The sequence below is a fragment of the Oncorhynchus mykiss genome, chromosome 8 (assembly GCF_057628025.1).
Source record: "Oncorhynchus mykiss isolate SJ-2025 chromosome 8, ASM5762802v1, whole genome shotgun sequence".
In the NCBI taxonomy this organism is placed as follows: Eukaryota; Metazoa; Chordata; class Actinopteri; order Salmoniformes; family Salmonidae; genus Oncorhynchus; species Oncorhynchus mykiss.
In genome coordinates this window covers 81,513,138-81,538,807 of record NC_143029.1, presented here as the reverse complement: position 1 = coordinate 81,538,807, position 25,670 = coordinate 81,513,138, and the positions used below count along the sequence as shown (strand labels likewise).

Below are 25,670 nucleotides of genomic sequence, written 5' to 3'. Positions count from 1 at the left end.
CTTTAAGAAATGGCTTTCTTCTTGCCACTCTTCCATAAAGGCCAGATTTGTGCAATAAACGACTGATTGTTGTCCTATGGACAGAGTCTCCCACCTCAGCTGTAGATCTCTGCAGTTCATCCAGAGTGATCATGGGCCTCTTGGCTGCATCACTGATCAGTCTTCTCCTTGTATGAGCTGAAAGTTTAGAGGGACGGCCAGGTCTTGGTAGATTTGCAGTGGTCTGATACTCCTTCCATTTCAATATTATCGCTTGCACAGTGCTCCTTGGGATGTTTAAAGCTTGGGAAATCTTTTGTATCCAAATCCGGCTTTAAACTTCTTCACAACAGTATCTCGGACCTGCCTGGTGTGTTCCTTGTTCTTCATGATGCTCTCTGCGCTTTTAACGGACCTCTGAGACTATCACAGTGCAGGTGCATTTATACGGAGACTTGATTACACACAGGTGGATTGTATTTATCATCATTAGTCATTTAGGTCAACATTGGATCATTCAGAGATCCTCACTGAACTTCTGGAGAGAGTTTGCTGCACTGAAAGTAAAGGGGCTGAATAATTTTGCACGCCCAATTTTTCAGTTTTTGATTTGTTAAAAAAGTTTGAAATATCCAATAAATGTCGTTCCACTTCATGATTGTGTCCCACTTGTTGTTGATTCTTCACAAAAAAATACAGTTTTATATCTTTATGTTTGAAGCCTGAAATGTGGCAAAAGGTTGCAAAGTTCAAGGGGGCCGAATACTTTCGCAAGGCACTGTACATCTTGTCAGTTCCCTGTTCTGCCCTGCGTGGTATTACAGTGAGCCCGTATATACGAAAGTTGCATTTGCCATTTATTACTTAGCTAATAAAAAATACATAGTATAAAATCGGTGACTCATTGTTATATTTATCCTGATACCAGATTCGAATTTACGCTACTCTAACACTACCACCGCTCAGTCAGATACTTAGATACTTGTATGCTTGTATACAGGACACGCTAGATAATATCTAATAAAATCATCAACCATGTGTAGTTAACTAGTGATTATGATTGCTTGTTTTTTATAAGATAAGTTGAATGCTAGCTAGCAACTTACCTTGGCTTACTGCATTTGCGTAACAGGCAGTCTCCTTGTGGAGTGCAACGAGAGAGAGGCAGGTCGTTAATGCGTTGGACTAGTTAACTGTAAGGTTGCAAGATTGAATCCCCCGAGCTGACAAGGTGAAAATCTGTCTTTCTGCCCCTGAACAAGGCAGTTAACCCACCGTTCCTAGGCCGTCATTGAAAATAAGAATGTGTTCTTAACTGACTTGCCTAGTTAAATAAAGATTAAATAAAGGTGTAAAAAAAAAAAAAAAAATGGAAAATCGGCGCTTAAAAATACCGATTTCCAATTGTTATGAAAACTTGAAATCGGCCCTAATTAATCGGCCATTCCTATTAATCGGTCGACCTCTAGTCATCATAGTGATCTCTGACTTGTGTTCAGACTCGCTTAGGTGGAATAAACTGAAACTTGCACCTTTTTTCAATGCTGATTTGCATGTCATTGAGAAAACAGAGAAGTGTTAAAGATTTTTTTTTACACAAACGTCCTTTCTGAATGTAAAAGTAATCCTCTAAGTAATCATCTAGTTTTTCAAAGGTATCTGTAATCTAATTACAATATTTTTGCTGGTAACGAAATAGATTACAGTTACCGTTTTTTGTAATCCGTTACTCCTCAACCCTGGACATGAGCCATCTCTTATTAAATTACCAGAATGAACTGATAGAGCTGTTTAATTTCCTCTCTTTAGGTCCCGTGTGGCTCAGTTCGTAGTGCATGGTGCTTGCACCACCAAGGTTGTGGGTTCGATTCCCACCTGGGACCAATGTGGAGAAAGTATGAAAATGTATGCACTCTGGAAAAGAGTGTTCAAAATGCCATGGACAAAGTCCTATCCTGAGGATGGGATGCTCCAGGGTGTGAATGGATGACATCGGAGAAAGTTGTTAACTTGACTGATCTGATTTTAAACCAGGTCTTATCTGTCTAGCCGTCTCAATGGCTCTGGATCCTTGGAGAGCGAGCATTTCTTGTTGATCAACTGATGTTTTGAGTGATTGAGATAATGAGATTTTTGGAACTGTATGGGTCTCATATGGGGGCTATTGAAACTGTTGTTGTTCAATGTAAGATAGGAGGTCTTTGCAGCACCCATTAAGTGTTTAATGGGTGTTTGTTATGTTTAGAGCTTGTGTTATTGTTTGGTTTCATTTATTTGCACCAAAGAAAATAGGTTATAGACAACAATACAGATTTTTTTTTTTTTACATTTAAAAAATGGTGTGCAGGTGTGGTTATATGAAAGTATATCTCCAATTTTACCTTGAAAATAGGCTTGGATTGGGGATGAATGATGTGCACGTTTTTGCAACTACTAGTCTGATCAATAAGAACCTAGCCAGTCTAAAGTCTGAGATATTGGACTATTGGTTATAACAAAATTAAAAATAAATCACATTTTCTTGGCATTTCATATTGGAAATCTAGTGACCTTCAGTTGCCAGACGTTTTGTTCAACGTTTTAAGGTACATACATTGTCAGATATCATAGATCGAGCAACCCTCACACGTCGTGACCGGTGGTCTTTTGACAGATTGATGACAGATTAACTACCATGGTAGCTAACTATACTAAAATAAGAAACATGAGGTAAAAACAACATACAATTGTGAATACTACATATTCTATAATTGATTCAATTAGATATTGTTTGCTATGTTAATAGTTAGCAACAAACATTATTCAGTCACATCAATCATATTCACACTGTCTTCTTGAGTGTGGGCGCTAGCTAGCTCGCTAATGTTAGCTAACTGATCAATGCCACTCACTGCCAGTGAACTAACCACGACCGAGTCGCACATCTGTGTCTCCCTGAGTTGTTTAACGTAACTGTTAACGTAAACTAGCTTAATGAAATAGAGAGGGCAGTTTCTTACCGAGAGGACTCTTCAGTAAAGCCACCGTCTTGGAGCCGTACTTTGCAGAACAAGACCCCGTTGACAAAGGGAACAGAAGATAGTTCGTCCAACTCGAAATCGACCTTAAATTTAAATTTATTTTTCTTCGTCATAATGAACGACATTGTTAATCTAACTAACGTTGGTTAACGTAGCTAACTAGGCTAGCTAGCTAGTGAAAATTGTGGTAAATAATGTACGTCGGGTCGCTAGCCACAGCTCAAGCTTCTTGAGTCTCTTGACTGTGACTTCTTCCACACTTGCCAGACTGTAACCTAACATAGCAGGCAGTAAAGAAACAGGCTGACTGTGACAGCTCAGTCTGCTAGCGATTGTCGGTCAATTCAAAAACTTTACGCTCCAGTGCATAGCTACCCCTAGTTGTTACTGGCTATAACCATTGGCCATAACCCATAATTTATGTGACGATTAAGGAAATTCTCAATTTGTATGGAGGAGAAAACGCTTACACCGCGTTCTATTCCGATTGGTGTAAATGCTGCATTTCTTTTCATTCGACCAATGACAGCAATATATGGTTTCTGATGTATATTCCTTAGATACGTTGTAACAAAATAGTAACAAAACAAAGGATGTCCAGTTGTTTTCAAATTAACAATTTTAACACTGATTTAAGATGTTAACAAATGTATGATGAGATTAGGCTATAATTGCCTACATCATTAATTAAATGTAGGTTATCTATACATTAGTATGTGCATTGATTCGTTTTATTTTTTTCGTGATGTTGTAATTTTTTGGTAGTAACTGCACAATCACATTGTATATGCATTATATAATATATTGTTTCCACCTTCCATCCCAACCCCCTTCGCAGCTGTCGCTCCTGAATGAATATCAACAAAGGCTTATTATGGCTGGTGTAAACGTACATGCGTGTCATGCACATAAATCATATATCATCGTCGATGTGGTAACAATTATCCGTGGTGTTTCATATCTTGTAGGGGTAGGAGACAGGTTAAATAAGGATTTTGTTCCCAATGTGTTGTGCACCCAGTGTATTAAGTCCTTTGATTTGGAAGAATACGGCCTTACTCACAGTACAACCACAAGTAAAATGGGGTTAGTTATCAGTATCTTTGATACAACTGACTTACCTTATCATTACCAAAAGGACCTATGACGCATTTGCTCCATTGTTTACATTTTTATTGGTGGCTCACTCTATTTGAGGGTGCTGTGTGTTCAAATCACAGAAAATAGAGTGTGCAATTGGGACTGAAGAACATTGTAAAGTCATTGTAAAGAATTAGATAAAATTACTCCAAATGTCTACTTCATTAGCCTATCAATTTTATAGACTATATAATCACTCTGGCTATCTACTCCGATTTCAGAGCACTCTCGTCTGAGTGTGGCAGAGCGCAGAATAACTGAGGAAATGGGGAATGCGCAACACCTGTTGAATATGACCGGTGTCAGTAAACGTCGGCAAAAAACGTTATTAAATTGTTGCCAGCAGCATAGTTACAGTCACAAACGCTCTAGATAACATGAAAACAGCCTAACCAGCTCTGCTGGGGCGAGTCAAATGGTCAGAGTGAGGTGTGCTCTCGTTTGTGTCTGGAAGTAGCTGGCAAGCGAGCCAACTTTAGCCAGTTAGCTTGGGTGCTTGACTGCCGTTGTGATGTCAGAACGCTCTACTCCGAGAGCGAAACGCTCTGAATTTATGAACGGACAATCTGACAACGCTCTGAATTTATGAACGGACAATCTGACAACGCTCTGAATTTATGAACGGACAATCTGACAACGCTCTGAAATTACAAACACCCAGAGCGCATTCTAACTAAGCGCACCGTGGCAATCCAGAGTGAATTTACGAACACACGCTATGAATCCATGTTCAGTCATTTGCGGTTCAATCATCCATCTACCCAAGGATATAACGCTACCTAGTGAGCAATGTTGATACCTTCATAACTTTCATTGGTAAACTTTCCCCATTCCTGCCTCTACATTCTAAATGATTGTGAGATAATTTGAGGTCCAGACAAACAGACTATATAGACTTCAGATAATTAATTGAATATCCTATAGACTACACTTTACATTTGCCAAAGCCTATAGATTGAGGCAGCACTAGAGATAGACGCCTGCATACAGTGCCTTCAGAAAGTATTCACACCCCTTGACTTTTTCCACATTTTGTTGTGTTACAGCCTGAATTTAAAATGGATTACATTTAGATTTTGTGTCACTGATCTACACACAATACCCTATAATGTTAAAGTGGAATTATGTTTTTAGAAAGGTTTACAAATTAATAAAATATGAAAAGCGGAAATGTCAATAACTCTTCAACCCAACCCTTTTCTTATGACAAGCCTAAATAACTTGAACAGTGTCATGCTTATTGACTAAAGACATTTCTGCTTTTCATGTTTTATTATTTTGTAAACATTTGTGCTTGAGTGACAATATAAGTTGCATGGACTCACTCTGTGCAATAATAGTGTTTAACATGATTTTTAAATGACTACCCCACACATACATTTCTGTAAGGTCCCTCAGTCGATTTCAAGCACAGATTCAACCACAAAGACCAGGGATGTTTTCCAATGGTTCGCAAAATGCACCTATTGGTAGATGGGTAAATACATTTTTAAAAAATCCTATATTGAATAACCCTTTGAGCATGGTGCAGCTAGCTATTCATTACAATTCGTATGGTTTATCAATACACCCAGTCATTAGAAAGATACAGGCATCCTTCCAAACTCAGTTGCCTGAGAGGAAGGAAACCACTCAGGGATTTCCTCATGAGGCCAATGGGATTTTAAAACAGTTACAGAGTTTAATGGCTGTGATCGGAGATAACTGAGGATGGATCAACAACACTGTAGTTACTCCACAATATTAGCATAAATTACATAGTGAAAAGTAGGAAGCCTGTACATGTCACGGCTGATGAAAGAAGAGGACCAAGGTGCAGCGTGGTGAGTGTACATTTTATTTTTATTTAGGTGAATACGCCAACAAAACAATAAACACTACAAAACAAACCGTGAAGCTAAAGGCTAAGTGCCATAAACAAAGTCAACTTCCCACAAACACAGGTGGGAAAAAGGGTACCTAAGTATGGTTCCCAATCAGAGACAACGATAGACAGCTGTCCCTGATTGAGAACCATACCCAGCCAAAACCTAGAAATAGAAAATCATAGAAACACAAAACATAGAATGCCCACCCCAACTCACTAAAATGCTCTCTAAGGCCAGGGTGTGACAGTAGAGCAAGTGTCAAACAGAAGGCTCACTGTGAATCCCGCACTTTACACATTTCTATCAGACCCATGCAGTGATTTGTGTTGTCCATTAATTTTGTCCTGCTTCCACACCACCAGAGATGCTTTGCACTACAAGTCACGGGAAGCACTGCCAACGACACACCCCTCCTCCCAGACCCACCCACACATGAGCCTGCCAGTGTGCTTTATGGCACCATATCATCAATAATGGTACTGACCGAATCTTCTACCAGACCGTAAATGTAAACATGTTGTAGGCTAAATGTCCATGCCAAGTTTCGGTTCCAACGGGTCATTGCTGTAGCCTACAGAATATATCTTGGTTTGAAAAAAAGTTATAAAATAAAGGATTCACATGCGGGTATAATTCAGTCAACATTTAAGTCATCTACTTTATGAAATTACAGCCTGATTTCATCGGTGAATTCAACGTCAACTGCGCTCCTTTCGTGTCTCCAGTTGATAGCACGAAGCGGAGGGAAAGTGTACAGACACTTGCCACAGTCCTAGCTAGGCTACTAAAATGTTGCAGTCTGGATTCGTTTTGTAAAGCTTGACAATGAATAAACTTAAAACTAAACCTGCAACAAAATAGCATGCAAACGAGAAACATGTAGCCCAATTACAACAACATTTTAGCAGTAGCCTAGCCTGGCTACAATACATGTTGAGTGCACCATTCAGCAATGCTGCACTCAACCACACCAGTGATCCATGCAGTGCAAAAAAATGAAAAACATGTTTAAGTTGAAATGTTAAAAGTTTAGATATAACATTACTTTGTTTATATAAAGTTCTATTTACAGGACACATGCATATACCACAGGAAAATGCCCTACATATGAGTGAATGGATGAATAGTCTAAAGGAATGAGAATGTCATATGTTCATTTAATTGCTACAACCTAGCTACGTTTTTGTTATTTGGAGTTAAGAGTATTAAATACTTTTTTTAAAGGTCGCAGCATATAATGCGCATGTGCCAACATTAGCAGCAAAGGCTGGACAAATATTATGTATGCTTCTTTTGTTCTAATATGTTAAAATGCTACATACAGAATCCTATGTACATAAGTGGACATTATGAAGGAACATATTTTTTCTAATAAAACAATGGCCAGTTTGAGTTGCTGTTGTAGGCCTATGCAATTTGTTTTGTAAAGGCAAACATAATAGCCTATGTCTGGCCCACAAATTCCTTGTGCTTTATCAATATGGCCCATGCACTGATTGAGATTGACACCCCTGGTGTGCATATTACAAATATTACAAAACATGCATCCTGTTTGCAGTAAGGCACTAATGTAATACTGCCAAAAAATGTGACAAAGAAATGAACTTGTTCTCGTGAATACACCGCGTTATATTTGGGGAAAATACAACACAGCACATTACTGAGTACCACTCTCCATATTTTCAAGCATGGTGGTGGCTGCATCATGTTATGGGTATGCTTGTCCTCGGCAAGGACAAGGGAGGTTTTTTTAGGTTAAAAAGAAATGGAATAGAGCTTAGCACAGGCAACAATCAGGTTTTCCTCTAGTATTTTACCTGTGCTTAGCCCCATTCCATTTATTTTTTATCCTGAAAAACTCCCCACTCCTTGATGATTTCAAGCATACCCATAACATGATGCAGCCACCACTATGCTTGCAAATATGGAGAGTGTTACTCTACTCAGTAATGTGTTGAATTGAATTTGTCCCAAACATGACAATAAGTATTCTGGACAACAAGTTAATTGCTTTGTCACATTTTGAGGAGTATTACTTTAGTGCATTGTTGCATGTTTTGGAATATTTGTATTCTGTACAGGTTTTCTTCTTTTCACTATGTCAATTAGGTTCTGGAGTAACTAAAGTGTTGTAACTGTAACTTTTTTAAAGTCAGCATTTGCCTCATGGGGCTCCCAAGTGGCACAGCGGTCTAAGACACTGCATCTCAGTGCTAGAGGCATCACAACAAATGCTGGTTTGATTCCAGGCTGTATCACAACCTGCTGTGATTGGGAGTCCCATAGAGCGGCGCACAATTGGCTCAGCGTTGTTAGGGTTTGGCCGGGGTAGGCTGTCATTGTAAATAAGAATTTGTTCTTAACTGACTTGCCTAGTTAAATAAAAAATTGTAATATCCCTGAGCGGTTTCCTTCCGCTCCGGCAACTGGTTTAGGAAGGGTGCCTTTATCTTTGTAGTGACTGGGTGTATTGATACACCATCCAAAGTTAAATTAATAACTGCACCATGCTCAAAGGGATATTCAGTCTGCTTTTTTAAATGTATTTACCCATCTACCAATAGGTGCCCTTCTTTGAGAAGCATTGGAAAACCTCCCTGTCTTTGTGGATGAATCTGTGTTTGAAATTCACAGCATGACTGTACAGTAGTCATTCAAGAAATCATGTTAAACACTATTATTGCACAGAGTTAGTCCATTCAACGTATTATGCAAATTGTTAAGCACATTTTTACTCCTGAACTTGTTTAGGCTTGCCATAACAACGGGATTTAATATTTATTGACCCAAGACATTTCAGCATTTAATTTTTAATTAATTTGTATATATTTCTAAAAACATAATTCCACTATGACATTATGGGGTATTGTGTGTAGGCCAGTGACAAACAACATCTCAATTTAATCAATTTTATATTCAGGCTGTACCACAACAAAATGTGGAAAAAGTCAAGGGGTGTGAATAGTTTCTGAAGGCACTGTTTTCAACAGGAAATGTCTCTGCGCTCTTTACAGAGTAAGACAACGCCCCTAATAAATCGAATTCTATACAACGCAAGCCATTGTATATAGTATATGACTATTAAATAGGCCATCTCAGTTATAAAACACGTTAATAATAACATTGACAGATAAGGTTATTATCACACTACAGCGGCGCACAATTGGCCCAGCGTCGTCCGGGTTTGGCCGGGGTAGACCGTCATTGTAAATAATAATTTGTTCTTAACTGACTTGCCTAGTTAAATAAAGGTAAACATTTAAAAAAAAAACTGTGCACAGCCAGGGGCTCTCCTAGCATAGATCAGTATAGGCGACTCCCTTCGCTTTGTTTGCCTCATTCCTTATTATACCACGCCCTCAATTTGACTGCAGCCTCGATGAGTGGATTTCAGGTTATTTGCTGGATATGCAGCAGTATTTGCAGGGAGTATGGAGCTGTGTCAGATCGTCGTCACAAATTTCGTTCATCGTTATTTAACTTGTCGCGAACGGAGATAATTACAACGACCGACTGATTAAGACGACAGACCGCATACCAATGGCTATCTTTTCCCAAGCTGTGGTTTTCAATATTGCTATGCATTCAACTTTCTGAAAAAGATAGACAAGGCCCAATCTATTGCCTCTTTGCCAACCGCAACAATGTATCAGGTTATAAGAGGATTTATACTAACGGACTCCCGATGCTGGGATCCCGACAGTCAAAGGTCATACCAGGACCTGTTCGATAAACTGGACACCAACAAGGATGGGAAGGTGGATGTTGCCGAATTGAGAGCAGGTCTAACCGCAATGGGCATATCATTCCGCAAAGGTGCAGCGCAGGTAAATGCACATGCAATGAAGAGCCATTATGTTCTATTTCCAAGCAATCTATTCAATTATTATTATACATAGCTCAGTGATTCAAATGGGAGTGGGACATTAGCCTGGGTGCCAGTTCGTTTTCTGCTATTTTACCAACTCCTTATGGAATTGTCATGCAAAACATTGGCTTTACAATGACAACGGTGTAGGCAAAAGCACAAACAGATCTGGGACCAAGCTAGTGGGACATATAGGTAACAATTAAATGAACATATGACATTCTCATTCCCTTAGACTATTCATCCATTCACTCATATGTAGGGCATTTTCCTGTAGTATGTGCATGTGTCCTGTAATTAGAACTTTATGTAAACTAAGTATTGTTCTATCTAAACTTTAGTCTTCCAACCAGTTCCTCCCCTGTCACGTGTCATATCCAGGAGAGATAGAGCAGTGCCTGGGGTTATCAGTTCAGGCATGGGCCTGTATCCACACATTCTCAGAGTACAATTGCTGATCTACACTCTTAGAAAAAAGGTGCTCTCTAGAATCTAAAAGGGTTCTTCGGCTGTCTCCATTGGAGAACCCTTTGAAGAACCCTTGTTTGTTCCAGGTAGAACCCTTTTGGTATCTAGTAGAACCGTTTTGGGTTCCGTGTAGAACCTTTTCCACATAGGGTTCTACCTAGACCCAAAAATGGGTTTACCTGGAACCGAAAAGGGTTCTCCTATATAGGGACAGCCAAAGAACCCCTTTGGAACCCTTTTTTTAAAGTGTAGAATTAGTTTAGCCTTTTAGATCATAATGAATAGGACTATATGGACAGATGAGGCCCTGATCCTAGATCAGCACTCCTACTCTATGCTTTGTGGATACAGGCCTGGGGCTGGTTTAACTTGCGGGACACACAGGTCGGTTTCATCGTCAATATGACATCCACAGAATAGTTCATCACTTTCATCACTAGACTTTTCTGTCATCGATCAATGTTGCACTAGTTCTCAGAGAATTAGTCAACGCTGAGAACTAGTGCACCATTGGTCGAAGGAGAGAAAAGGCTACTTCCTCCACAGTACCAGGGAATTAAAACAGATCTTTTGGTATCTGTTACCAGCTACAGTGGAACATCCCCATCCCATTGACTAAGTCATCTCCAGACAGTTTGAAATATTCATTACCGTTCAGTATTCAGTCACGTGCACAGCATGCTCTTGTAGCTCCACAGTTACATCAACTCTATAACAATACACAGTATAGGAATGTTATACAGTTCCTGTCTTTGTCAGGGTTTCCTGAGTCTTGTGTGATGAGTAACCTTGCAGAGTAGCTTGCTTCATAGGCAATGAAGGGTTAAACTTACTAGAGTGAGGCAAATAAAAAAAGCCTCTCATTTGTGTCTGCACAGAAAATTGTATCGTCCGGTGACAAAAACAAAGATGGAGGGCTTGACTTCAACGAGTTCAACAAATATCTGAAAGAGCATGAAAAGAGACTGCGCCTTACGTTCAAGAGCTTGGACAAAAACAACGACGGTATTATCATTTTTATATGAAACGTTTATTTGAATAGTTTAGGAGAAGAACAGTACATGATGAGACCTGTCAGAATGACACAGTTCTCATATCAATGTAATAATATCACTGTTATAAAGCAACAAGGCATGATAGAACAAGCATCATACTTATCAACATTTAAGTACAGAATGTACTTAAACAACACATTGAAGTGCCTCCATAATTTCCTCCAGGGCGCATCGATGCCTCTGAGATTAAGCAGTCCCTTGAAGAGCTGGGCATGGACATCACCCAGGAAGAGGCCCAGACCATCCTACAAAGGTTTGTCCTCATAAATCACTCATTGCTTGCATTTCGTACTCTAACCCAGGGCTGACAATAAATCAAATTTAAATTGAAATCGCAATATTGACATGTGCAATATCCATATCGCAAGAGATCCATATCGCAATATTTGGAAACGCATCTCAGCCGTGGGTAATGTCCGCTTTTATAGTTTACTCAGGTTTTTCTCCTCTTGCAGCTGTTTCCCACACACAACAAGCCCCACCCCATGTCACTTAAGCAGTGCAGTTTCTCCATGCTGTTAGATTTACTATACATTTGCATGCGGTTCTGTTGGGTCAAATGCAGTCAACCGATTGGTCCAAACCAGAACGATGCTGCTTTCCACTTTGCTTCTTAATAGAAGTCATTCTATTTACAGTACCAGTCAAAAGTTTGGACGCACCTACTTATTCCAGGGTTTTCTTTATTTTTACTATTTTCTACATTGTAGAAAAATAGTGAAGACATCACAACTATGAAAAAAACACATGGAATCATGTAGTAACTAAAAAAGTGTTAAACAAATCAAAATATAGTTTATATTTGAGATTCTTCAAAGTAGCCACCCTTTGCCTTGATGACAGCTTTGCGCACTCTTGGCATTCTCTCAACCAGCATCATAAGTTAGTCACCAGGAATGCATTTCAATTAACAGATGTGCCTTGTTAATTTGTGGATTTTCTTTCCTTCTTAATGCATTTCAGCCAATCAGTTGTGTTGTGACAAGGTAGGGGGGTATACAGAAGACAGCTCTATTTGGTAAAAGACCAAGTCCATATTATGGCAAGCTAAAATAAGCAAAGAGAAATGACAGTCCATCATTACTTTAGGTCAGTCAATCTGGAAAATTTCAAGAGCTTTGAAAGTTTCTTCAAGTGCAGTTGCAAAAACCATCTCTCTTGGGGACCGCCACAGAAAAGGAAGACCCAGAGTTACCTCTGCTGCAGAGGACAAGTTCATTGGAGTTAACTGCACCTCAGATTTCAGCCCAAATAAATTATTCACAGAGTTCAAGTAAGAGATACATCTCAACATTAACTGTTCAGAGGAGACTGTGTGAATCAGGCCTTCATGGTCAAATTGCTGAAAATAAACTATTACTAAAGGACACCAATAAGAAGAGACTTGTTTGGGCCAAGAAACACGAGCAATGGACATTAGACCGGTGGAAACCTGTCCTTTGGTCTGATGAGTCCAAATTTGAGATTTTTGCTTCCAACCGCCATGTCTTTGTGAGATGCATAGGTGAACGGATGTTCTCTGCATGTGTGGTTCCCACCGTGAAGCATGGAGGAGGAGGTGTGATGGTGTGGGGGTGCTTTGCTGGTGATACGGTCAGTGATTTATTTAGAATTCAAAGCACACTTAACCAGTATGGCTACCACAGGATTCTGCAGCGATACGCCATCCCATCTGGTTTGCGCTTAGTGGGACTATCATTTGTTTATCAACAGGACAATGACCTAACACACCTCCAGGCTGTGTAAGGGATATTTGACCAAGAAGGAGAGTGATGGAGTGCTGCATCAGATGACCTGGCCTCCACAATCACCCAATCTCAACCCAATTGAGATGATTTGGGATGAGTTGGACCGCAGAGTGAAGGAAAAGCAGCCAAAAAGTCTTCCGCATATGTGGGAACTCCTTCAAGACTGTTGGAAAATAATTCCTCATGAAGCTGGTTGAGAGAATCCTAAGAGTGTGCAAAGCTGTCATCAAGGCAAAGGGTTGCCCACTTTGAAGAATCTAAAATATATTTTGATGTGTTTAACACTTTTTTGGTTACTACATGATTCCATATTTTTTTCTTTCATAGTTTTGATGTCTTCACTATTATTTTACAATGTAGAAAATAGTAAAAATAAAGAAAAACCCTTGAATGAGTCCAAACGTTTGACTGGTACTGTATATTATTCCAACAATTTACCTAACTGTTTAGATTGTTATCGCACATCAAATTACAATTCAAATATTTGATGAAAATATTTGCCCATATCGTGCAGCCCTACTCTAACTAATCAGAAAACCATTGATTTGTTGAATCAGTGTTAGTGCTGGGCTGCAACAAAAGTAGTAAAGTTGGCTAAAGCAGATGCAGAATGGCAACCAGGCTAGTACTGTTACTATCCTGCTCTTTAACCTCATATCCTGCCTGTGCAGCATGGACATCGATGGTACCATGATGGTGGACTGGAACGAGTGGAGGGATCACTTCCTGTTCAACCCCGCCCATAACCTGAACGAGATCGTACGCTACTGGAAACACTCCACGGTCAGTGGGGTCACCCAGTCCTAGTGCACACACACGCCACACAAACACAGCACACACACATGCACACACACGCACTCACACGTCCGTCTCTTGAAGGAATGAAGGAACTTGATGGGTGTAAGCAACAATATGGGATAAAAACTCCTGTCCAATTTTTCAAATCAATTAAGGGCCATTAATAATTCAGATTGAGATAATGTTTGTGTCTGTCTTTGGGCCTTGTAATGGAAATGCATTGACCAACAGCCTCACCACAGTGCTAAAATAATAAGACACATATTACCTAAAGCAGCCTCCAGATCAAGCAGTACAGTGAATGTAGGCCTAGAATATTCTCTGTAACAGACGTTTAACTGTCAAACTGTGTGGAGTACAGTGCTGTTTCCACTTTGACTTTGACTTTTGACTTTCATCAGAAAAATGTACTGTTTTTGCTTATCTCCAGCAGGGTTATCTTGCAAAGTTTATTTCTAGCAAATAGTGAGCGGCTTCCATAACATACTGTTGAGACTACCTGCTAAAATGGTGTTACTGTTACTGCTTGTGTCACTGTTTGTGGTGGGATACAGATGTAGTATCTTCATTTGATCACTCTGTTACTGAGAATTCAAATGAGCTTCGTGATTTCCATAAATTCACTGAACACCTACAGTTCTCTCTCTCGCTCAAACGCTAAAGCACCAAACATAATAAATGTCCTACTACTGCGAATATTCAAAGGTACAAAAATGTCTCTGAAATGCAGCCAAACACATCAACAACCTCTGTTATATATAGTTTAATTACACAAGATATATATTGTTCTCCACTACGTCATTCAAGTATATCCAAAATGGACCTAAACTAAAGCCTACAGTCGTGGCCAAAATTTTTGAGAATGACACAAATATTAATTTTCACAAAGTCTGCTGCCTCAGTTTGTATGATGGCAATTTGCATATACTCCAGAATGTTATGAAGAGTGATCAGATGAATTGCAATTAATTGCAAAGTCCCTTTTTGCCATGCAAATTAACTGAATCCCCCCCCAAAAAAATTCCACTGCATTTCAGCCCTGCCACAAAAGGACCAGCTGACATCATGTCAGTGATTCTCTCATTAACACAGGTATGAGTGTTGACGAGGACAAGGCTGGAGATCACTCTGTCATGCTGATTGAGTTTGAATAACAGACTGGAAGCTTCAAAAGGAGGGTGGTGCTTGGAATCATTATTCTTCCTCTGTCAACCATGGTTACCTGTAAGGAAACATGTGCCGTTATCATTGCTTTGCACAAAAAGGGCTTCAAAGGCAAGGATATTGCTGCCAGTAAGATTGCACCTAAATCAACCATTTGTCGGATCATCAAGAACTTCAAGGAGAGCGGTTCAATTGTTGTGAAGAAGGCTTCAGGGCGCCCAAGAAAGTCCAGTAAGCGCCAGGACCGTCTCCTAAAGTTGATTCAGCTGCAGGATCGGGGCACCACCAGTACAGAGCTTGCTCAGGAATGGCAGCAGGCAGGTGTGAGTGCATCTGCACGCACAGTGAGGCGAAGACTTTTGGAGGATGGACTGGTGTCAAGAAGGGCAGCAAAGAAGCCATTTCTCTCCAGAAAAAACATCAGGGACAGACAGATATTCTGCAAAGGGTACAGGGATTGGACTGCTGATGATTGGGGTAAAGTCATTTTCTCTGATAAATCCCCTTTCCAATTGTTTGGGGCATCCGGAAAAAAGCTTGTCCGGAGAAGACAAGGTGAGCGCTACCATCAGTCCTGTGTCATGCCAACAGTAAAGCGTCCTGAGACCATTCATGTGTGGGGTTGCTTCTCAGCCAAGGGAGTGGGCTCACTCACAATTTTGCCTAAGAACACAGCCATGAACAAAGAACGGTACCAACACATCCTCTGAGAGAAACTTTTCCCAACCATCCAGGAACAGTTTGGTGACGAACAATGTCTTTTCCAGCATGATGGAGCACCTTGACATAAGGCTCTAAGTGGCTCGGGGAACAAAACATTGATATTTTGGATCCATGGCCAGGAAACTCCCCAGACCTTAATCCCATTGAGAACTTGTGGTCAATCCTCAAGAGGCGGGTGGACAAACAAAACCCCACAAATTCTGACAAACTCCAAGCATTGATTATGCAAGAATGGGCTGCCATCAGTCAGGATGTGGCCCAGAAGTTAATTGACAGCGTGCCAGATTGCCGGATAACAGAGGTCTTGAAAAAGGGTCAACACTGCAAATATTGACTCTTTGCATCAACTTCATGTAATTGTCAATAAAAGCCTTTGACACTTATGAAATGCTTGTATTCCATAGTAACATCTGACAAAAATATCTAAAGATACTGAGGCAGCAGACTTTGTGAAAATTAATATTTGTGTCATTCTCAAAACTTTTGGCCACGTCTGTACTGTAGCCTATCAAAACTAATTTCCTGTTAGAAATTATCACTTTAAAAAAATATATATTCTAATTGTCCTGCTGCAGTATTATTTTGTCCTTTGACAAAACTGGTCAAATGAAGATACTACATCTGTAGCAGGTGTTGGTAGACAGTTTCAGCACTGTATGAGAATAGACCTGCTGGTTGAGAAGGTAGCAATCTGGTTAGGTCTTGGCACTGTATTGACCACATCTGTTACTTACTATAGCTCGAAGGTTATCTTATGGGCAATCTGATGAAGAATGGGAAGTTGGAACAACATGAAAGACCGACTGAACAGTTTACTATAAGAATTATTACAAGAATATATTTATTGATCGTACAGAATTCCTGTCCCAGCAGTTTGGCACCTGTTCAAGCTAATATTTTTTATTCACCAGGTGCTGGACATAGGAGAGAGCATTGCCATCCCTGATGAGTTCACTGAGGAGGAGAAGACCTCGGGAGGCTGGTGGAAACAGCTGGCTGCCGGGGCGATGGCCGGGGCGGTCTCTCGCACAGGCACCGCCCCCCTGGACAGGGTGAAGGTCTTCATGCAGGTAGAGCACCGGAAAGGTTGTCACAGTCTGACCACTCTATGGAGGCCGAAAGTAGACCGCTTTATATGATTTAACTTCTAACTATAACCCTTATCACAAACCTTACACATTTTGTTTTGAGTTTTTTTTTTTAGGCCTACAACCCCTTACAAAGTGAAGTGTTGGAGACATAGTGAAAAGCACTACAGGAATGCTACCTATCCATCAGTATTGTCTAATCTACAACGCCTGTGGTTGTGTTTCAGGTCCACTCCTCCAAGTCCAACCGGATCACCCTGTTGGGAGGATTCAAACAGATGATTAAGGAAGGGGGCGTGGCCTCACTATGGCGAGGGAACGGGATCAACGTGTTAAAGATCGCCCCTGAGACCGCTATCAAATTCATGGCCTACGAACAGGTTGGACACTGTTTCATATCTTTACTTTGATGGAGGTAGACAAAAAGAGGTTGACCTAGAGAGAAAGACATAGTGACATATGGAAAGCAGGAAGAAATGAATCAAACGATAGCGAGGAAAGGAAACATGAATGAGAGAGGAAGACAGACAGCGAGAGGGAAGACAGACAGAGAAAGAGAGGGAAGATAGACAGAGAAAGAGAGGGAAGACAGACAGAGAAAGAGAGAGAAAACAGAAAGAGAGGGAAGACAGACAGAGAGAGAAAGAGAGGGAAGACAGACAGACAGAGAGGGAAGACAGACAGATGGAGAGGGAAGACAGACAGAGAGAGAGGGAAGACAGAGCGAGAGAGGGAAGATGGACAGAGACGGGGAGGGAAGACGGACAGAGATGGGGAGGGAAGACAGATAGAGAAAGAGAAGGAAGACAGCCAAAGGAAGAGAGGGAAGACAGACAGACAGACAGGGAAGACGGACAGACAGAGAGGGAAGACGGACAGAGCGAGAGAGGGAAGACGGACAGAGCGAGAGAGGGAAGACGGACAGAGCGAGAGAGGGAAGACGGACAGACAGACAGACAGGGAAGACGGACAGAGCGAGAGAGGGAAGACGGACAGAGCGAGAGAGGGAAGACGGACAGAGAGGGAAGACGGACAGACAGAGAGGGAAGACGGACAGACAGAGAGGGAAGACGGACAGACAGAGAGGGAAGACGGACAGACAGAGAGGGAAGACGGACAGAGCGAGAGAGGGAAGACGGACAGAGCGAGAGAGGGAAGACGGACAGGCAGACAGACAGACAGGGAAGACGGACACAGCGAGAGAGGGAAGACGGACAGAGAAAAAGAGGGAAGACGGACAGAGCGAGAGAGGGAAGACGGACAGAGAAAAAGAGGGAAGATGGATGAAAGGGTAAATGTGTGATAGTATCTCTGTGTTGTCTTCATGACGCATCTCTCTCCTGTCAGTATAAGAAGCTGCTGACACCAGAGGGAGAGAAGGTCCAGACCTACCAGAGGTTCATGGCTGGCTCTCTGGCAGGCGCCACGGCCCAGTCGTCCATCTACCCCATGGAGGTGAGACCACCCATTGGCACCTCCCAATGTCACTTTCAGGTCTCTGGAATTCATTTCATCAAGTATTCTATTAATATTCCAAAGACATTTCCGTCTTCTGCGGTCAATTTCATCACGTGTCATTCATGAAACATTCTGATCTTGGTGAGAGAGAAATGCAACTTCTCAGAAATACAGTGAGCTCCAAAAGTATTGACCGTGACACATTTATTTGTTGTCATTTTGGCTCTATTCTCCAGCACTTTGGATTGTAAATGATACAGTGACTATGAGGTTCAAGTGCAGACTGTCAGCTTTAATTTGAGGGTTTTTCATCCATAACCGTACAGAACTTTTTAGGGGACCTAAAGTATTGGAACAAATGCACTTGTATGTGTATTAAAGTAGTAAAAAGTTAAGTATTTGGTCCAATATTCATAGCACGCAATGACTACATCAAGCTTGTGACTACATATTGGTCTTGGTTGTGTTTCAGGTTATTTTGTGCCCAATAGAAATGAATGGTAAACAATGTGTTGTGTCATTTTGAAGTCACTTTTACTGTACATAAGATTTGTAAATAACCCCAAGACATGCTAACCTCTCACCATTACAATAACAGGGAAGGTAGCATTTTATATCATACCCCCAAGACATGCTAACCTCTCACCATTACAATAACAGGGAAGGTAGCATTTTATATCATACCCCCAAGACATGCTAACCTCTCACCATTACAATAACAGGGAAGGTAGCATTTTATATCATACCCCCAAGACATGCTAACCTCTCACCAATACAATAACAGGGAAGGTAGCATTTTATATCATACCCCCAAGACATGCTAACCTCTCACCATTACAATAACAGGGAAGGTAGCATTTTATATCATACCCCCAAGACATGCCAACCTCTCACCATTACAATAACAGGGAAGGTAGCATTTTATATCATACCCCCAAGACATGCTAACCTCTCACCATTACAATAACAGGGAAGGTAGCATTTTATATCATACCCCCAAGACATGCTAACCTCTCACCATTACAATAACAGGGAAGGTAGCATTTTATATCATACCCCCAATACATGCTAACCTCTCACCATTACAATAACAGGGAAGGTAGCATTTTATATCATACCCCCAAGACATGCCAACCTCTCACCATGACAATAACATGGAAGGTAGCATTTTATATCATACCCCCAAGACATGCTAACCTCTCACCATTACAATAACAGGGAAGGTAGCATTTTATATCATACCCCCAAGACATGCTAACCTCTCACCATTACAATAACAGGGAAGGTAGCATTTTATATCATACCCCCAAGACATGCTAACCTCTCACAATTACAATAACAGGGAAGGTAGCATTTTATATCATACCCCCAAGACATGCTAACCTCTCACCATTACAATAACAGGGAAGGTAGCATTTTATATCATACCCCCAACACATGCTAACCTCTCACCATTACAATAACAGGGAAGGTAGCATTTTATATCATACCCCCAAGACATGCTAACCTCTCACCATTACAATAACAGGGAAGGTAGCATTTTATATCATACCCCCAAGACATGCTAACCTCTCACCATTACAATAACAGGGAAGGTAGCATTTTATATCATACCCCCAAGACATGCTAACCTCTCACCATTACAATAACAGGGAAGGTAGCATTTTATATCATACCCCCAAGACATGCTAACCTCTCACCATTACAATAACAGGGAAGGTAGCATTTTTGGGGGGTATGATATTTGTAGGTCTAACTTTCTCATTCAGAATTATCCGTAGTCATGGTAGCATCCACATTAATGTAGAAGTGTTTAGAAATATTATATTCTTATTTACAATAAAAGTAACTCCAAACTGACACAATACATTATTTACCATTCATTTCTATTTGGGTACAAAATAATCTGAAAAACAACCAAAACAAACAGCAAACGCATCCAACAAGTTTGTAGAGTCACAAGCTTAATATTGTCATTACCTGCTGTGAATATGGGACCAAATACTCAACTTTTGACTGCTTTAATACACATATAAGTGAATTTGTCCCAATACTTTTGGTCCCCTAAAATGAGGTGACTATGATGAAAATACCCTAAAATTAAAGGTGACAGAGTTTAAAAAAAGTGAATTTACATGATTAAGTAGTAGATGGTTTTATTAGTCAAATATTTATTTCAGTGCTGCTGGAGAGCTTTGACAGTAAATGTGATTTTTGTATGTCCATTGTTTTATCAATAAAGTAGTAACACATACATGTTGATTGTCATGTATAACCTCAGTCATTGTATCATTTAAAATCCAAAGTGCTTGAATACAATAAAATAATAAAAAATGGTCACTGTCCCAATACTTTTGGAGCCCACTGTATCTTGAGCGTAAAAGTTGAAAAAAGAGTGCAAATCTTTGTGTTGTTACTATGTATTCATGACAAATAAGCTACGTAAATAGGCTCAAACTTCTGTCCCGCTAGATAGTGGCATTAGATGGCACACCAGTCATTTTGGCTTCTAGTAAAGCAATGCATTTACACGGTTACTCGCCCTCTCTGTTTCCTCTTTTTAGGTCATGAAGACCAGACTGACTCTGGGGAAAACTGGCCAGTATAATGGAATGTTTGACTGTGCCAAGAAGATTCTGAGGAAAGAGGGCATCAAAGCCTTCTATAAAGGCTACACTCCCAACATGATAGGCATCATTCCCTATGCTGGCATCGACCTAGCTGTTTACGAGGTCTGCAGGCTGAGGATTCATATCACTGAGTCAATGCTATTCCTCATTACAGTAACACAATGCTTTACAGTTCACTGACATGTATTACTAAAACAGAGAATTCCATCATCTTACAAGTTTTTCAGGACTTAAGAATGAAATCCAGTGAATCCACTGAATTGCGTTTGTCTAGATGAGGGAAGGCTTACAACATTGTGACCACTGTCTGATTTCCTGTGGTGGCAGTCTCATCCCTAAATGATCCTTGTTGATTGCCCCACTCTGTGTTTGTGTACCCTAGAGCCTGAAGAATGCCTGGTTGTCCCGCTATGCCAAAGACACGGCCAACCCTGGCATCCTGGTGCTGTTAGGATGTGGCACCATCTCCAGCACGTGTGGCCAGCTGGCCAGCTACCCCCTCGCCCTGCTCCGCACACGCATGCAGGCGCAGGGTAATACATGACAATCAACATGCATCTGTTACTACTTTATTGATTGAAGACGAAAAACAATGGACATACAAAATTCACCTATTTACTGTCAAAGCTCTCCAGCAGCACAGAGATAAATATTTGATGAATAAAACCATCTGCTACTTAATCATAAAATATATTTTTTTACTGTATGGTAAAACAGAGATCACCTGATTGCCATGAGAGAGAAACTAAGTGGCAACCTGAGGTAGTGAGTGTGAACAAACTAACCTTTTATTTGACTCCTGCGTCCTTTCTTTCACTATCTGTTTCACAGCAACTCTGGATGCGTCAGACAAGTCCACCATGAGTGGGCTAGTGAAGGGGATCCTGGCTAACGAGGGGTTCTTTGGACTCTACCGGGGTATCCTGCCCAACTTCATGAAAGTCATTCCTGCTGTGAGCATCAGCTATGTGGTCTACGAATACATGAAGACCGGCCTGGGGATCTCAAAATGAGGAATGATCCATCTCCGAATGATGCAGGGATCGTGAAATAGGTTGTCAGATCGTTAGATCTTTTAGACAGTCAACCAGATTTGTGTTGCACATAGACTTCTATGTTCTCGCGTAGCCAAACATCGAGATCACGTTCGCTCTGCGAGCCTCGCAAGGAGAAGCTAAGGCTAGTTCAAACTGGGCCATATCAGTAAACTCCAAAAATGACATTCACCCCTTTAACGCACAGCGATATAAGACATATCCAACACAAAAGATGGTGCAATATAACTGAGAAGAACTGCATTATGGGTCTCACACTGTATAGGGGGAGAGGAGAAGGTATTCAGGTGAACACTGTTGAGAGCTTTGTCTAAAGTATTTTCTGTTCTTCTGTAATATGAAGTACTCCATGCGCAAGTAAGCGATTATATTATTATTTAAGTGTGCCTTAACCTCAGTTAAATATCAGCATTGTATCTTTTATTTGGTTGCTTTTTTATTGATGTTTTTACACTTTCAGTGTAATTAACAACAGCCTCAATGCTATGTTTTTCATGTGTTTTTCCCCCATGTGTATTTCCATTGTTGTTCTTGACTGTTAAGCTGTATCCCTAGCAACATATTTATACTTACAAACTTGCATGCAAATATTGCCTGTCAATCATGAATGGAGCTGAGGGAAATTCAATCTGTTAATACTGGAATTCAGAATAATCCCATCCCCCCCACACACATATACACACACACACACACACACACACACACACACACACACGTGCATGCCATGCACGCAGTTAATTAACATTTAGAGTTAGACCAATTGTTATTATGTTGCCTCAATGTCTTAATTATGTTTGAGTATGTAATACTGTTATACCTGAATTGATTGACATTGTGAGCGAATGTTGAATGTGTATGAATGTATGAATGTTCTCACTGAGCTCACAAAACTTAGACTGAAAGAAAAGCAATGCATGTGTTATGGGTCAATACAAGTGTTTACAGACAGTTGTCCAATAATCAATGTTGACAATGGAAAGGATTGGAGTGCTCCTATTGCAAAGGCTAAACCTGTATCTCAATGCTGTGTGCATGGCGCCATCTAGAGGGCTTACAACAAACGCAGTGCAAGTTTGTGAATGCTGTGTCCGTAAATGATGAAATTGAAATTTGTCATTTCTAGATGATTCAAACTTCTTTTGACGTAATCGATCGAACGCGATGAACCTGTTTGAAATAAAACAAAACAGAAAACAGTGCTCCCAGAACTTTTATTTCTAGGCTATAGAGCTGAGGAGGGCTACTACTACTACAAATGGTAAGTGGATGTTTATCATGTTCTTTCAAAAATATAATACGTTTTTAAAGGCTCTGGCTATTTGAATAGGAGAAACCCTCGGAAACCCTCGGTTTCATGTTAATTAATTCTGTGTTCCTGGTCCAAAATGGCCGCCCCATTATAGCTGATTATAAATCCATAATAATACATATATTATCATATTATCAATACATATATTGTGTTAGATCTTTTTATCAACTTAAATTAGTGTGAACATTACACGTTTTGAACTTCTATTTGCTTTTATGGCCTGTAGGCATCATTGACCTGAGCTCATACAACTCGTTTTTGAGTACAAAAAACATAATGTATGGATTATTTTGACTATAATAAATACTCAGATGAAACATTGTGCTATTTATCACAGACTACTTTCTCCTCTAATGCATCTTCACTGTCTGTTTCCTGGCCTCTCTCCTCCTCAAAGATATGATCAAGAGCCTCACATACAGTATATCGTTTGGTCATTGTGCTGCCACAGAATGAATTGTGAGCAAGGCCTCAAAAAAGCTTTATATACCAGAGCTGTGAGAAAAATTATATACATTATTGAAACAGTGTTGCGATTATTTGTGAGAATGCCAACAGGTGTGCTTCCCGTGTGGGAAAGATTCTATTGGGGAAAGGTTCCCGTGGGGGTTGCCATGGATGTCAAGAAGGGGAGTGAGGTATGTGTGTGTGTGTGCTCAAACACACATGCATGTGGTGGTCTGGGAGAGGAAGTGTGTCTATCTGATGAATGGGCATGTGCCTGACCTCAATTTTATACACTAATTGTAGTCTCACCCATTCATTTCTAATGACCGGTCATTTTTGACCAGGAACACCACAGGTGTGCAAAAGTGAAATAAAACACCCAAAATGTCATGGAAATCATCAAAATGTATTTTGTGTGTTCAGATGCCCTATGTGGACAAAGTCATGGAACCTTATGACAATCAGATTAAATTAACTACATTTTTCATAGAGAAAACTTCCAATTCGACCAGAACACAGCAGGAGGGTTAAATATTTGAAAAGGTACTTGAGGATGACAAGATGTCTATCGACCAAGCTGTGAGATCAAAGTTCAGAAAAGTGTAAGACCTTTGGCTTTCAATATGCAAAAAATCTTACAAGGAAAAAAGGAGCTGTATATTTAACAAAAGGATGGAATGTATAGCTAATGAGATCAATTTAGGTCTGCATTCATTTAGATGATTCTGGAAGAGAGAATGTATTAAACACATTCTTTTCCAGGAATCCCTACACTTGATAAGCTTTCTAAAAACTACATTTTTATTTTATTTTTATAAGTACATAACTGCTGATAATCAAGAGTTCCCGAAGGTTAAGAAGAGGATCACAGAGAAGTCAGAGAAGAAGGTATTAATGACTGTCTTTCACATGCCGATGATTCCATCTAGGGTTTCTTAACACATGTAGCAATGCCTTGTGCATGTTGTTTTATTAAACGTATGCTTCTCAGCTAATATACTAGGACATCAACCCAAAACACAACTTTGATAAAATAATCTAAATAAAGTTCTAACTTATAACTGGAATTGTAACCCAATGCCTTGTCTTGCATTTCCTCTGCCCCTCAGTCCTATTCCCACTCCCCAAGAAGCAGGCCAGTGATGACCCTAGTCGTTCCCATAGCTCCAGGGGAGCTACAGATGGAGTTCCCTGGGACCAGTGATGATGAGGAAGCCACAGGCCGGAAGGAGAGGGTCTCCAGCGTCAGGGAGCGCCATGATCAAGCAGTGAGTTCAAAGCTGATGTGTCAGCAGATGATGTTATAAAGAGCAAATAGTCCAAGAGTAAAAAGTCAGGCATTCACAATATCAGCAAGGCTCTGACTGGACTGTTGGTTAGTAAGCTTTGATTGTTGTTTTTGTGGACTGATTTTTTGTCAGCCTTGTGATTTTCTGTGTCTGGTGGTACGAAACCTCAAATGTATGTGAAATAGGTATCGTTAGAAGAAATAATGGTCCTTTGTGGCTCAGTTGGTAGAGCATGGTGCTTGTAACCCCAGTGTAGTGGGTTTGATTCCCTAGACCACCCATATGTTAAATGTATGCAGGCATGACTGTAACTTGCTTTGGATAAAAGTGTCTGCTAAATGGCATATATTATTATATGATATAACCACACAAGTTTTCCATCAGTGCTAAGCTTCTGCTGGTCTACTGTACAGTATTCTCTAAAATACATTACAATACTGTTGATTAAGTCACGTTATACTAAGCTCCTAATTGGGAATATTTAGTTATATGAAATAATCAATGACTTCATGTCTCTTTCATTTTTCATGACACTCCTGAAGCACACAAATGATGATCATACT

At 40.3% G+C, this 25,670-nt stretch overlaps 2 protein-coding genes across 2 annotated transcripts in view; one reads left to right on the top strand and one right to left on the bottom strand.

Moving 5' to 3' along the window:
- The window catches only part of LOC110530726 (EEIG family member 2), a 37,319-nt gene extending 33,868 nt beyond the window's left edge, over positions 1-3,451 (bottom strand). Inside the window, exon 1 of the mRNA XM_036986406.2 lies at positions 2,979-3,451. Within this exon, the coding sequence (XP_036842301.1) occupies positions 2,979-3,124 (146 nt within the window). The 5' untranslated portion in view covers positions 3,125-3,451. The remainder of the gene's footprint in view (positions 1-2,978) is intronic.
- A 5,590-nt stretch (positions 3,452-9,041) lies between these two features.
- LOC110530725 (mitochondrial adenyl nucleotide antiporter SLC25A24) lies at positions 9,042-23,256 on the top strand. Its single transcript, XM_021613977.3, has 10 exons — positions 9,042-9,834; positions 11,222-11,348; positions 11,564-11,651; positions 13,818-13,929; positions 16,743-16,901; positions 17,147-17,299; positions 18,267-18,374; positions 20,942-21,109; positions 21,390-21,540; positions 21,839-23,256. The coding sequence occupies exons 1-10, from the start codon at positions 9,652-9,654 to the stop codon at positions 22,018-22,020; spliced, it is 1,431 nt and encodes a 476-aa protein (XP_021469652.2). The 5' UTR covers positions 9,042-9,651; the 3' UTR covers positions 22,021-23,256.
- The last annotated feature ends 2,414 nt before the right edge of the window (positions 23,257-25,670 follow it).

Excerpts from the sequence above, each read along its gene's own strand:
- LOC110530725 (XM_021613977.3), top strand. The coding sequence starts at position 9,652 with ATGTATCAGGTTATAAGAGGATTTATACTAACGGACTCCCGATGCTGG. Across the intron at positions 17,300-18,266 it reads AATTCATGGCCTACGAACAG|TATAAGAAGCTGCTGACACC; the intron begins GTTGGACACTGT and ends CTCTCCTGTCAG. Across the intron at positions 21,541-21,838 it reads CACACGCATGCAGGCGCAGG|CAACTCTGGATGCGTCAGAC; the intron begins GTAATACATGAC and ends TCTGTTTCACAG.